At 34.2% G+C, this 15,028-nt stretch overlaps 1 protein-coding gene across 4 annotated transcripts in view; it reads right to left on the minus strand.

Moving 5' to 3' along the window:
• Positions 1-15,028, minus strand: part of ADAD1 (adenosine deaminase domain containing 1) — a 111,336-nt gene that overhangs the window by 56,799 nt on the left and 39,509 nt on the right. For all 4 annotated transcript variants that reach the window (XM_059169022.1, XM_059169021.1, XM_059169020.1 and 1 more), the window contains exon 11: positions 8,168-8,300. In XM_059169022.1, coding sequence (XP_059025005.1) covers positions 8,168-8,300 — 133 coding nt within the window. The remainder of the gene's footprint in view (positions 1-8,167; positions 8,301-15,028) is intronic.

Consider the following 15,028-nt stretch of genomic DNA (forward strand, 5'->3'; position numbering starts at 1 on the left):
TATGTTGTATTTTCATTCAGTTGATTTTTGATTGATTCAGAAGATTTTTTTTTAAATTTGCTTATAATTTCTTCTTTGACTTACAGGTTATTCAGAAGTTAAGCTGCTAATTCTCAAATGGTTAACTTCCCAGATTTCATTCCACTGCTGATTTCTACTGAGACTTGCTTTATTGCCAATACTGGAGAATGTTCCAAGTGTACTTGAAAATAAAGTATATTCGGTTATGCAGTGTTTAATACAGGCCAGTACAGGCACTGATATTTAAGCCTTTTATATTCTTATTTTCTGTCTAGTTGTTTTATCAACTGCTGAAATAAGACTATTAAAACCTCCTACATAATTGAAGGGCATTAGGAGAAGGGAAAAATGAAGGGAAGGTAGAAATCAAAGGGGGAGAAGAACCATGAGAGACTGTGGACTCCAAGAAACAAACTCTGGGTTTTAGAAGGGGAGTGTGCACGATGGGTGAACCTGGTGATGAGTATTAAGGATAGCATTGGTTGCATGGAGCACTGATATTATACATAAGCAATGAATCATGGAACACTACATCAAAAACTAATGAGGTACTGTATGGTAACTAACATAACACAATAAAAAAATTAAAAAGTACATTTTTCTGGGAAAAAAAAAAAAAACCTCCTCCTGTAATTGTAGAATTATCTATTTCACCTTTCAATTCTGTCAGTTTTGGCTTATGTATTTTTGGGTTCTGTTGTTGCCAAGGCATGCAATTATTACATAACTATTTGTTATATGTTTCAATGCATTAGCCTTTTTACTACTATAAAACATCACTCATTGTCTTATATTTCTCAACATATATTTGATATTAATATAAACACTTCAGCTCTCTTTATTGCTACAGTTTACATGTGTTTTTTTCATTTTTTAGTTTCAACTTATTTGTGTTTTTGAATTTCATGTGTTTCCTGCAGACAGCATAGAGTTGAATCTTGCCCCCCCCCCTTTTTTTTTTTAACCCACTCTGATTACCTCTGCCTTTTCTCTGGAGCATTTAGTTTAATAGAACCTAATGTGATTATTGATAAAGTGGATTTATGTCTGCCATTTCACTGTTTTCCAAGTCCCATGTCTTTTATTTCTCTGCTTCCTCTTTATCGCTTTCTAGTTTTTTCAAAAATGAATTTCAATATACAATTTTAATTCATGTGTTGATATTTTGCATATAGTTTTCAGTTATTTTCTTCATGGTTACTTTAGGGATTACAATATGTTTCTGTATCTTTTTCTTTTTAGAGATTTATTTATTTATTTATTTGAGAGAGAGAGAGAGATATCACAAGTAGGGAGAGAGGCAGGCAGAGAAAGATGGGAAGCAGGCTCCCTGCTGAGCAGAGAGCCCAATGTGGGCCTGGATCCTAGGACACTGGCACTAGGATCCTAGGACACTGGCACTATGACCTGAGCTGAAGGCAGAGGCTTAACCCGCTGAGCCACCCAGGTGCCCTATGCTTCTGTGTCTTACTGTATTCTACTTCATATTCATACTGACTTAATTTGGTAAAGTACAGTATCTTTGTTCCAATACTGACTGATTTCTTTCTCTGTCCTTTGGTATACTATCACTGTCTATATTGCATCTACCTTTGTTATAAATTAATACACTGTTAAAACTGTCTTAAAGAACTTCCACTTTCTAAAGAAAATAAGAGGAAACACACACACACACTTTTATATTTATCCCATGATTAGCATTTTCAGTATTCTTTGTCCCTTTCTGTAGATTTATATGTCAGCTCATGTTATTTCTTCCAAAATTCAAGGGTTTCCTTTGGGATTCCTCTTAAGGAAGTTATACTAAAAACAAATTTTCTTTATTTTTGTCTGCCTGGGGATTTTTTTATTTTGCTTTTAAGAATTATCTTGCTACCCCTGGCGATAAAAATATATTATATGTTTATAAAAACATTAAAAATTTTTAAAAAATTAAAGAAAAATTATCTTGCTATACAATTCCTGGTTATCAGGCTTTTCTTTCAGCATTTTAAACATATTTTTCTTTTCTTTCTTTTCTCAAAATTGTATTTCAGCTAACATATCATGTAATATTGGTTAAGAATTTAGTGATCCACCACTTATGTATAACACCCAGTGGTCAACATAAGTGCCCTCCTTAATACCCACCACCCATTTAGCTCATCCCTCTGCTGACCTCTCATCCAGCAATCCTGTTTGTTCTCTGTAGTTAAGAAGCTTTTATGGTTTGCTTCCCTTTTCTTCCCCTTCCCTTTGTTTCTTAAATTCCACATATAAGTGAAATCATATATTTCCTTCTTATTTTGATTAGCATAATACAATCTAGCTCCATCCACATTGCTGCAAATGACAGGATTTCATTCTTTTTGATGACTGAATAATATTCCATTATATATGCATCTATCTATATAGACACATATATAGATACATACACACACACACACACACACTATCTTATTTATCCATTCATCAGTCAATGGGCATTTGGGCTCTTCCCATAATTTGACTATTGTTGATAATGCTGCTGTAAATATCAGGGTATATGTGCCCCTTGAACCAGTATTTTTGATCCTTTGGGTAAATACCTAGTAGTACAATTGTTGGATCATAGGGTAGTTCTATTTTTAACTTTCTGAGGAACCTCTATACTGTTTTTCAAAGTGGCTGCACAGTTTGCATTTCCAACAGTGTAGAGGGCTCCCCTTTCTCCACACCAACATCTCTTGTTTCCTGTATTGTTATTTTAGCCATTCTGACAGGGCTGGCGTGGTATCTCATTGTGGCTTTGATTTCCCCAATAATGAGTGATGCTGAGCATCTTTTCATGTATCCATTGGCCATCTGGATGTCTTCTTTGGAAAAGTGTCTATTGCTGTCTTCTGTCCCATTTCTTGACTGGATTTTTTTGGGTTTGGGGGGATTGCTGAGTTTGATAAGTTCTTTATAGATTTTGGGTATTAACATCTGATATGTCATTTGCAAATATCTTCTCCCATTCTGTAAACTGCTTTTTGGTTGATTGTTTCCTTCACTGCGCAGTTTTTAATCTTGATGAAGTCGCAATAGTTCACTTTTACTTTTGTTTCCCTTGCCTCTTGACAAAGGTCTAGTAGGAAGTTGCTATGGCCAATGTCAAAGAGGTTGCTGCCTGTGTTCTCTTCTAGGATTTTGATGGTTTCCTGTATCACTTTTAGGTCTTTCATCCATTTTGAACTTATTTTTGTGTATGGTTTTAAAGGTGCTCCAATATTGCCAACATCATTTGTTCAAGAGACTTCTTTCCTTACTGTTTCTTGCTTTGTCAAAGATCAGTTGACCATTTCTGGGTTTTCTATTCTGTTCCACTGATCTATCTATCTGTTTTTGTGCCAGTACCATACTGTCTTGATGACTACAGCTTTGTAATATAGCTTGAAGTATGTAATTCTGATGCCTCCAGCTGCTTCTTTTTCAATACTGCTTTGACTATTTGGGGTCTTTTGTGGTTCCATACAAACCTTAGGTTTGTTCGTTCCAATTCTGTGAACTGGTGGTATTTTGATAGGGATTGTATTAACTGTGTAGATTGCTTTGGGTAATATAGACATTTTAACAATATTTTTTTCCTCCAATCCATAAGCACATCAATTCACTGTATTCTTTTCTAACAGATTTGTTAAGATATAATTCATATATCATAAAATTCATCCTTTTAAAGTATACAATAAATAAATGGTTTCTAGTATATTCACAGAATTGTATAACCACTACCAGTAATTCCAGAATTTTTCATCACTCCAAAATCAAATCCTATACCCATTAGCAGTCAATCTTCATTCTCTCCTCCCCCCAGCTCCTGGAAACCACTAATCTACTTTCTATCTTTATGAATTTGCCTATTCTATACACTTCATATAAATGAAATCATATTATCTGTGGCCTTTTGTCTGGCTTCTTTCACTTAACATAATGTTTTCAAGGTTGACCCACATTGTAGAATGTATCAATACTTCATTTTCTCTTTTATGGATGATTAAAGATATATGTCACATTTTGTTTATCCATTCATCACCTGATGAACATTTGGGTTGTTTCCACCTTTTGTGAATATGAATACAGCTGCTACAAACAGCCGTTTACAATTTTGGTGTGAATATGTGTTTCCAATTTTCTTAATAATATACCTAGGAGGGGAATTCCTGGGTTACATGATAACTCTATAATTTTTTTAAAGTTTATTTTTAGTAATCTCTACATCCAGTGTGGGGCTCAAACTCACAACCCTCAAGATGAAGAGTCACATGCTCGTCCAACTGAGCCAGCCAGGCACCTCTCAATATTTAACTTTTGAGGAACTGTTGAATTGTTTCCCAAAGAGTCTGCAACATTTTACATTCCTACCAGCAATGGTGATGGTTTTGATTTCCTTACATCCTTGCCAACATTTAATATCTTTATATATCCTAGTATGTGTAAAGTAGCAAATCACTGTTGTTTTTATTTGTATTTCCCTAATGATTAATGATGTTGAACATCTTTTTATATTCTTATTGGTTTATTTTACCTATAGAAATGTCTATTCAAATTTGTTGGTCATTTTTTTTTTTTTTTTTTTTTTTAAAGATTTTATTTATTTATTTGACAGAGAGAAATCACAAGTAGATGGAGAGGCAGGCAGAGAGAGAGAGAGGGAAGCAGGCTCCCCGCTAAGCAGAGAGCCCGATGCGGGACTCGATCCCAGGACCCTGAGATCATGACCTGAGCCGAAGGCAGCGGCTTAACCCACTGAGCCACCCAGGCGCCCCTTGTTGGTCATTTTTAAAACTAGGTCATGTATCTATTATTGAATTGCAAGAGTTTTTATTCTGGATACAAGTCCCTTAACAGATATGTAATTTGCACATATTTTTTCATAGTATGTAGCTTGCCTTTTCATTTTTTTAATTTTTGAAATGTAAAAGTTGTTACTCTAATAAAGTCTAAAATACCTTTTTTTTTTCTCTTTTGGATTGTATTTTTGGTATCAGATCTAAGAAACCTTTCTCTAAGAAAACACACATTTTCTTATTTATTTATTTATTATTTATTTATTTGTTTATTTTCGGCATAACAGTATTCGTTATTTTTTCACCACACCCAGTGCTCCATGCAATCCATGCCCTCTATAATACCTACCACCTGGTACCCCAACCTCCCATCCCCCTTCCACTTCAAACCCCTCAGATTGTTTTTTAGAGTCCATAGTCTCTCATGGTTCACCTCTCCTTCCAATTTACCCCAACTCCCTTCTCCTAACTCCCCATGTCCTCCATGCTATTTGTTATGATCCACAAATAAGTGAGACCATTCTTCTGTTTTCATTCGGTCTTTAAAAAATAACTATTGATTTATCTTCAAAGTTCACTGATTTTTATCTGCCATCTGAAATCTGCTGTTGAGCCCATCTAAAGAATGTTTCACTTGTTAAATATTGTTTTGATTCTAAAATTTTCATTTGGTTTTCTTTTCTTTAGTTTGTTTCTCTACTGAGATTGCCAATTTGTTGGGGCCCCTGGATCGCTCAGTCAATAAGTGGCGCCTTAGGCTCAGGTCATGATCCCAGGGTCCTGGGATTGATCCCCACATCTGGCTCCTTGCTTGGCAGGGAGCCTGCCTTCTCCCCCGCCCTCTGCCTGCCTGAAGTTCCCCCTGCTTGTGTGCACGCTCGCTCTGTTAAAAAAAAAAAAAAAAATCAATAAAATCCTTTAAAAAAAGAGATTGACTATTTTTTGATACACTTATATTTTCTTTTAATTCTCTGAACATATTATAATAGCTACTTTGAAGTCTTAGCTATATTTAACATTTGGACACAGAACCAGTTGACTATTATTTTTTCCTGAGAATAGATTTCACCCTTCTGGTTTTTTACATATCCCATATTTTTTGGTTAAAACTTAAACTTTCTAGACAACATATTGTAGAAACTCTGGATGTGGTTTTATTTTTTTCTGAAGTTTTTTATTTTTAGTTTGCTTAAATTGTGAGATCTGTTTTCTCCATGGGGTGCAGCTGCTGTTGTCCCTTCCCAGTTTTTTTATTACTTATTTTTATATTTTAGCCTGGTTTACTAATGGTTATGCTATACCTGCACAGCTTAATGATAAATGATTTCAGTAGACACTGCTCAAACACCTTAAGCTTATGCATCTACCTTCTCATCAATTTGTGTGTGTACTGGTGGGGGAGGTTGTGTACATAGTCCTTCCACCCTATCCATGACATTGCTTTCCCTGGTTTCCGTCACCATAGTCAACCAATCTGGATCCCTTTTATGATGTATCAGTTAGCCTCACACTATGTCACAAGGTCCACATCACTCACTTCACTTCATCTCATCAAATAAGCATTTTATCATTTCATTTCATCACAAGAAAAGGAAAGTTGAGTACAGTATGACTAGACTTTTTGAGAAAGAGATCATGTATCTTTTATTACAACACACTGTTGAAATTGTTCTATTTAAATCATTGTTGTGAATCTCTTGTGCCTAATTTATAAATCAAACTTTATCACAGATATGTATATATAAGAAACAACAGTAGATATAGGATTCAGTATTACCTGTAGTTTCAGGCAGCCGCTGGGGTTCTTGGTAGTATCCCCCAAGGATAAGGAGGGACTATTGGATTTAATGTTGCAGCCAGTTCTCTTTTACAGTTTCACTCTTTACTGGGTTCTCTAGGGTCTTCCCTGTACAAGTGTAGGTTCTCATTCAGCCAAGGATATATGGAGATTTTATCTCAGCCCTTCCATGGCTCTTTCATTTTTAAAATTACCTAAGTAAGTTACTAGTTGGTTCATCACTTGCCCCAACAAAGACTGCAACCTGGGGGCAGCAAAATTATTGATTTTCCCCATTTGTTTCCTACTAGGTTTGGCACTTTTAGCTGATAAAGCTTCCAGTTTTTACCCTCTGCCCCAAATCAAGTCTACCCTCAAGCAGCAAAACTACTACATCCTCACTCTAGTAAAAACTATAGTTCTTGCGATTTAAACAAGCAGAGATGAAGGAGAAAGAACAGGAACAGCCCTTGGATGAAGGTACCACAAACTCCAGTTGTTCTTATCCAAAGCCTGAGCTATTTTTCAATAATACACACTTCTGTCTTCAATTTCCAGAGTTGTGAAAGGTGGTTTTTTGACAATTTTGTCCAGTTTTTATACTTGCTTTTCTAAATAGGATCTGTGACTTCATGCCACCAAAGACAGAAACTGCCTAGATAAGCTTTTATTACTTAAAAATCTATGTACATACCCACAAAACTGTAGTAAATTGTTTCACAGGTTGGGAATATACAGTCTGAGCATTAAGATATTGTTGAAATTTAAGAGACTTTCATACAATACCAGATTACTGACTGAAACTAAATTTAGGTTATCAGAAACAATTTGTATTTAATAACTTGATGTCTTGTACATGTCATATTATAACATGGTTCATCTCAGACTATACCAAACAAAAAAAGCAGATAAAAAACACATCCAGTATAATATCCTAAAATATATGCATACATAAACATATATATATATATGCAAAACACAAGAAACTGAAATAACATGCTTACAGGATTAAGGGCATCATAATTTGAATAGTAGGAAGAATTACAAGTACTATTTTTCCTCTACATTTAGAAAAACTGCCATATTCTGTAAATATGAATTGTGTTTGTAATACTAAAAAAATAAATATTTTTAAAGACAGAAAAAGGCTATATACATCACCTACTTAATCAGGCCCAAGTCATACACTGAAATTAAAGCAGTTTCACATCTTTAAAATAGGAAAATTAATTTATATGGAAATCATATTGTATTATTTTAGAATACTTCTAAAGTTACAAAGTTAATACATACAGAAAAAATTTTATCCTTTTGTTTCTCTGGGTATGAAAGCAGGTTTTGATAAAATATCGTCAAAATAAGTACACACCATACTAAAGAGGCTACTGTAGGTGGCAACATTCATTTACATATTCAATTTCTGGCATATTCATTTAAAAATTAATTCTACCAGTACATGGAAGTATCTTATATTTAGTTAACTATTTCATGCAATTTCTCCTATAGCTCATTATCATAAAAGTACATTTTTGTTATCTTAAATATTATTTCTATAATCAAATTCATTCCTTTAAGGACTTACCTTTGCTGCATGATATGTACTAGCTTCAAGTAAATCTTCTTTTTTAGCTTCTTTGGCAAGGAGGTTAAATCGACTTAACATTGCAGCTTTACAAAGCCGACTTGCCATTGACACACCACTTTTAAATGGGGAACTAAAGTAGAAAGGAATGAAACATCCACTAATTATTATTCAAGAATTTATGTTGACAATTGTAGAGATTAAAATCAACACAGAATCTACAAATACTTCTCTAAACTATATACGAAGATAGTGATTTTTACACAAAACTCTTTGAATATTTACTTTCTTTTATTAACTTAGAGCTTAAATTATTATAGTGTTGCATTAAAAATTAAAGATGGTGGATACTGGAACAGTTTATTGTTTGAAGCAAAATTAATCTATGTTGATCCAAATAAGGAGAGTGGTTGTAGCAGAATTGACTGGAAAAAAGGCACAGAAATATTTTCTGGAATGATGAAAATGTCCTATATTTTAATGGGGTGGTGGTTATACAGGTGTATACATATATCAAAAATCATTAACTATATAGTACATTTCACTGTATGTAAATTTGAACTTACTATATATATATATATTTATTTATATATTTATGAACTTCCTTCCACCTATGTATACATATGTGCATGAAGATATATTTTTTTGTTTCTAATAAAAGTGGATCCATAGACCATGAAATTTTTTGCTATAACTCTCTTCATTATCTTATTAGTTGTTCTTGTATTCACAAAAATTGTCCAAATCCTTCACTAACCCCCATACTTTATTTATTGTGTTATGTTAGTCACCATACAGTACACCATCAGTTTTTGATGTAGTGTTCCAAGATTGTTTATGAATAACATCCAGTGCTCCATACAATATGTGTCCTCCTTAATACCCACCATGAAGCTCACCACCTGTCGAAACCCTCAGTTTGTTTGAGTCCACAGTCTCTCATGGTTCATCTCCCCCTTCCAATATCTCCTCCCTTCTCTTTGTCCTTCCTTCTCTAATGTCCTCCATGTTATTCCTTAAGTTCCACAAGCAAAACTATAATTTACTTTCTCTGCTGGACTTATTTCACTCAGCATAATCTCGCCCACTCCCATCCATGTTGATGCAAAAGTTGGGTATTCATCCTTTCTGAAGGACGAGTAATATTGCATTATATGTATATATGGACCACATCTTCTTTAGCCATTTATCTGTTGAAGGGCATCTTGGTTCTTTCCACAGTTTGGCTATTGCGGATATTGCTGCTGTGAAAATTGGGGTACATATGGCCCCTCTTTTCACTATATCTGTATCTTCAGGGTAAATACCCAGTAGTGCAAATGCAGGGTCATAAGGTAACTCTATTTTTCATTTTTTGAGGAATCTCCTCACTGTTCAAAGTGGCTGCACCAACCTGCATTCCCACCAACAGTGTAAAAGGATTCCCCTTTCTCCACATCTTTTCCAACATTTGTTGCTTCTTGCCTTGTTAATTTTTGACATTCTAACAGTGTAAGGTAATAATTCAATGTGGTTTTTATCTGAATTTCCCTGATGGCTAATGATGATGAACATTTTTTCATGTGTCTGTTAGCCATTTTTATGTCTTCATTGGAGAAGTGTCTGCTCACTTCTGCGCGGCAAAGGAAACCGTCAACAAAACAAAGGGGTAACCCACGGAATGGGAGAAGATACTCATGAATGACACTAGAGACAACGGGTTGGATATCCAAGATCTACAAAGAACTTCTCAAACTCAACATTACTCCACACTCTTTATAATGTGACTTTTCACATTCTCTTTTCAGTAACTTGTGGTTGATTTCCATTCCTCCTGAATTTGGGCTAGCTTTGTGACTTATTTTGGTAAATGGAATAGAGAATGTGTCAGTTCTGAGCCTGGGCCTCATAGGTTTGTGTGCATTCTCTAGGGAATGCCAAATGAGCTAGCTGGGACTAGTCTACAAAATGGTGAGACAACACATGGACCACAGCCCTGTCATAAGTTGAATTTCAGTTAACCTAGAGTTAACCCCAGATGAATGAGGGAGCACAATAAAATCTAACTCAGTTGACCTTAAAACTTGTCATCAGTAATAAATGTTTATTTTTTAAAAAGATTTTATTAATTTGGCAGAGAGACAGAGAGAAAACACAAGCAGGGGGAGTAGAAGATGGAGAAGCAGGCTTCCCACAGAGCAGGGAGCTTGATTCTAGGACCCTGGGATCATGACCAGATCTGAAGGCAGATGCTTAACTGACTAAGCCACCCAGGCACCCCATAAATGGTTATTTTAAGTCACTAAGTTTTGAGGTAGTTTTATATACAAAATTAGTTAACATATGAGCCTGTGTATAAAATATATTGATCTCTCTATTAATATTTTCACCATGATACCTTTTGTTGTCATTTTCCCAATGATTCTCCTGGGCTTTTCAGGTACAATATGATACCATATGCAAAGAATGGTAATTTTACCTCCTCCCTTCCAATATTTTATAATCTCTCATTTCTTTCTCTTATTCAAATGCTTTAAAAAATATTAACAATAGTAAACAATCGTGTCTTGTTCTGGATATTATCATCAATCATGATGATCCTTTGACTAATAAACACACATTTTAAAAAAAATTTATTTTATTTTTTTTTTTACACTTGTATTTATTAAGTAACCTCTACCCCCAACATGGGGCTTGAACTCACAACCCTCAGATAGAGAGTCTCATGCTCCACTGACTAAGCCAGCCAGGTATTCCCCCAACTTGCTCTTCAATACCTCTTATTTTAAAACTACTTTTGCATCTTTTCTTCCTGGACTATATTTGTTGAATTTGTCTTTTTTTCCCCTTTTGTTATTATTATTTTTTAAAAGATTTTATTTACTTATTTGACAGAGAGAAATCACAAGTAGATGGAGAGGCAGGCAGAGAGAAAGAGAGAGGGAAGCAGGCTCCCTGCCGAGCAGAGAGCCCGATGCGGGACTCGATCCCAGGACCCTGAGATCATGACCTGAGCCGAAGGCAGCGGCTTAACCCACTGAGTCACCCAGGCGCCCCTCCCCTTTTGTTATTTTTTTAAATTTTTTTATTTTTTATAAATGTATAATATATTCTTATCCCCAGGGGCTGTCTGTGAATCACCAGGTTTACACACTTCACAGCACTCACCATAGCACATACCCTCCCCAATGTCCATAAACCTACCAACCCTCTCCCTACTCCCCTCCCCAAGGCAACCCTCAGTTTGTTTTGTAAACACACATTTTTATCCTTAACAAAAGTATTGAACAATTTCCTTTTTATTATCTTTACTTAGACTAGCTGAAGTGCTATATTATATGCTTTCTTAGAATTTTGAGCTATGAATGTGTGGTATCTCTAGATCAATTAATATGATAATTTTTTAAGAATTCCTAATCTGGTATTATTTCTATTATGTTACTATCCTCAGTCTTACAAAAAATACCAATTGGTATTATTGTATAAATATATATATTTTTATGTACTGCTACATTCTGTTTCCTAATATTTTATCGAGATATTTTGCTTGGATATAAAACAAAGTTTCATGTATAACTTTTGTGGAGAGAGGGCAGCAATGTTCTATCAGATTTAAGTAGCAGTGTTATACCTGCTCCATAAAAAGATTTTAATGTTTTAAATCTTAGATAACACTGGAAATTTCTGCTATTTAAAAGTTTAAAAATTCCTCTGAACCTCCTCAGAATGGTACTTTGAGAATAGTTACAGAATAGTTAAGAGTGCCATCTTGATAACTTTCTTAAGAAAATAATCTGTTTAGGTTTTGTACCATTATGGAAATAATTTTTCCTAGAAATGTATGTATTTCATAAGGTTTTTAAAGATACATGGTTGAGCAAATAAGCTTTTATGATTATCTTAATCTTCTATTTGTTAATTACTACCTTATTTATTAAATGAGATTAGCTAGTGACATTTTCCCACAGAATCAGATTTTTATTACTTCTAACTTTTTGTTATTTAGCTCTTTAAATTATATTTCAAGTTTTGCTGATTTCTACATTCTCCTAAGTTTATTTCCACTATCCCTTGATCTAAGCATCTGAAGAACTGGCTTTTCCATTCAGCTTTGCTTTAGCTGTATATATCTTGTAAGTTCTGACATGAAATGCTTTCAAAATTCTTGCTTTCTAAATATCCGCAGTTTCATTTTATATTTCCTCTTTAGAGCCAAAAGTTAGAGGACTTTTATCCCCAATGAAAGAAATTCCTAGTATACTGATTCTTTGGAGACTTAACTATATCAAAATCAGAAAATACTATCTACATTGCTTCTAACCTTAACTTAAATTCAAGTTAGTTAACATACAGTGTATTATTAGTTTCAGGGTAGAGTTTGGTAATTCATCAGCTGTTTATGACACCCAGAGCTCATTACATCACATGCCCACCTTAATGTCCATCACCTAGTTACCCCATTTCCCTACCCACTTCCCCTCCAGCAACCCTTAGTTTCCAACAGTTGAGAGTCTCTTATGGTTTGCCTGTTTTTATCTTATTTTTCCTTTTCTTTTTCTATGCTGTTGTTTCTTAAATTCCACGAGTGAAATCATATTGGTATTTGTCTTTCTCTAATTCTGCTTAGCATAATACACTCTAGTTCCATCCATGTTATTGCAAATGGCATGGTTTCATTCTTTTTGATAGCTTAGTAGTATTTCTGTGTGTGTATGCGTAACTCTCACATCTTCTTCATGGATTCATTTCCTGATAGACGTTTGGGTTCTTTCCATAGTTTGGCTAGAATGGAAATTGCTGTTATAACTTTGGGGTGCATGTGCCCCTTTAAATCGCTATTTTTGTGTCCTTTGGATAAATACTTAGTAATGCAATGCTGGGTCACAGGGTAGCTCTACTTTTTAACTTTTTGAGGAATCTCCATACTGTTTTCCACAGTGACTGCACCAGTTTGCATTCCTACCAACAGAGTAAGAGGATTTCCCTTTCTCCATATCCTCACAACATCCACTGTTGCCTGAGTTTTTCATTTTAGCCGTTATGTGGTTTTGATTTCTATTTCCCTGATGATGAGTGGTCTTGAGCATTTTTTGATGTGTCTGTTAGCCATTTGTATGTCTTCTTTGGAGAAATGTCTGTGAATGTCTTCTGCCCATTTCTTGACTGGATTTTTGGGGTTGGGGATGTTGAATTTGTTGAGTTCTTTATAGATTTTGGATATTAGCCCTTGATCTGTCATTTGCAAATATCATCTCCCATTCCAGGCTGCCTTTTAGGTTTGTTTCCTTTGCTGTCCAGGAGCTTTTTATCTCAATGAAATCCCAATAGTTCATTTTTACTTTTGTTTCCCTTGCCTATGGAGACTGTCAGTAGAAAGTTGCTGAGGCTGAGGTCAAAGAGGGGGCTATCTGTGTTCTCCTCTAGGATTTCAATGGATTCCTGTCTCATATTTAAGGCTTTCATCTATTTTGAATTTATTTTTTATATATGGCTTTAAGAAAGTGGTCTAGTAGAATTCTTCTGCATGTTTCTATCCAGTTCTCCCAAAGCCATTTGTTAAGGAAATGGTCTTTTTTTCCCTTTAGATATTCTTTCCTGATTTGTTGAAAATTAGCTGGCTGACTATAAAGTTGAGGGTCTACCTCTGGATTCTAACACATTGCTTCTAACTTTTAGAATTTGAGATTTTCTTTGGGTCCTAAAATAGGATCAGTTTTTTTCAATATTCTATATTCAATATCCTATAGGTTCTGTATTTTATGTTTTTACGGTATAGAGTTTTGTGTAAGTTAATCAAATCTACCTTTTTGTTATTTAAAACCACTATATCCTTCCTTATTGTGTTGTCTATCTGATCATGAACTTAAAGGTCAATTACTGTCTCAACTAGTAGTGGATTTCTACTTTTCCTTCTCTTCTATAACATATGCTTTATGAATGTTGATACTATGCTATTTGTTGAATAGATAACCATAACTATTCTTTCTTCCTTGTGAATTACACATTTTAATAATAGTTTCCTCTGCCTTATGTAATGCTTTGGAGCTTAACAATGTCTTGTCTAATATTTAGATCACATCTGCTCTTTTCATTTGAACCATTTAGCTATAATAAGTTAATTAAGCTCATTTTACATTAATTTCAGCTTTGTTACGCTCATATTTTATCTGCTCTCAGTAAGGCTTTTTAATGTTTTATCAAAGAATTGTTTTGTCTGTTTATAGTTTGTTCATTAACAGCTGATTCAAGGTAAGAATAGTGTAGTTCACACTAGCTGAAGTAATCAATAGTATGCCTAAGTTCATAACAAGAAACATTTGTATGTAGTCTTAGTTTAAAGCCATCTTTCAGAAAGAAAGCAGTTTAGGCATTTAAAATTTTAACATTATTTATTACCTCATTATAACTGTATGGTCTCACTAAAAGTAGTTTTAGTTTTACTTGATAACCAATGGCAAGGATGTTATAAAGAAATGTCTAAAAGGCATAGTATATTATGGTTACTGACAAGGGCTTTGGAAATAAAATGTCCAGATATCAATCCCAGGTGTGTTACTATTTGGGAGACTTTAAAAAAGATACTAAACCTAGCTTGAATCAATTTATCTGTAAAAAAGCAACACTACCGCCTAATCTACAGAGTTATTGTAAGCATAAACATAGTATATTAGCTCTCACATTCAAGTATATATAAGTAATATTTGAAAACACATGTCAAAATACAGATACTAGAATTAGATAAATTCAGATTCAGTAAGAGAAAATAAATTTTTAAAACAAAACATTATATGATTCTAGTGTTAATTAAAATCATGAAATGATACTTAGAAAAATATAGGTTCTGGAGACTGATTTTAAATACTCTCTCCGTTCAACTTACTA

This window comes from Mustela lutreola, chromosome 1 (assembly GCF_030435805.1).
Source record: "Mustela lutreola isolate mMusLut2 chromosome 1, mMusLut2.pri, whole genome shotgun sequence".
In the NCBI taxonomy this organism is placed as follows: Eukaryota; Metazoa; Chordata; class Mammalia; order Carnivora; family Mustelidae; genus Mustela; species Mustela lutreola.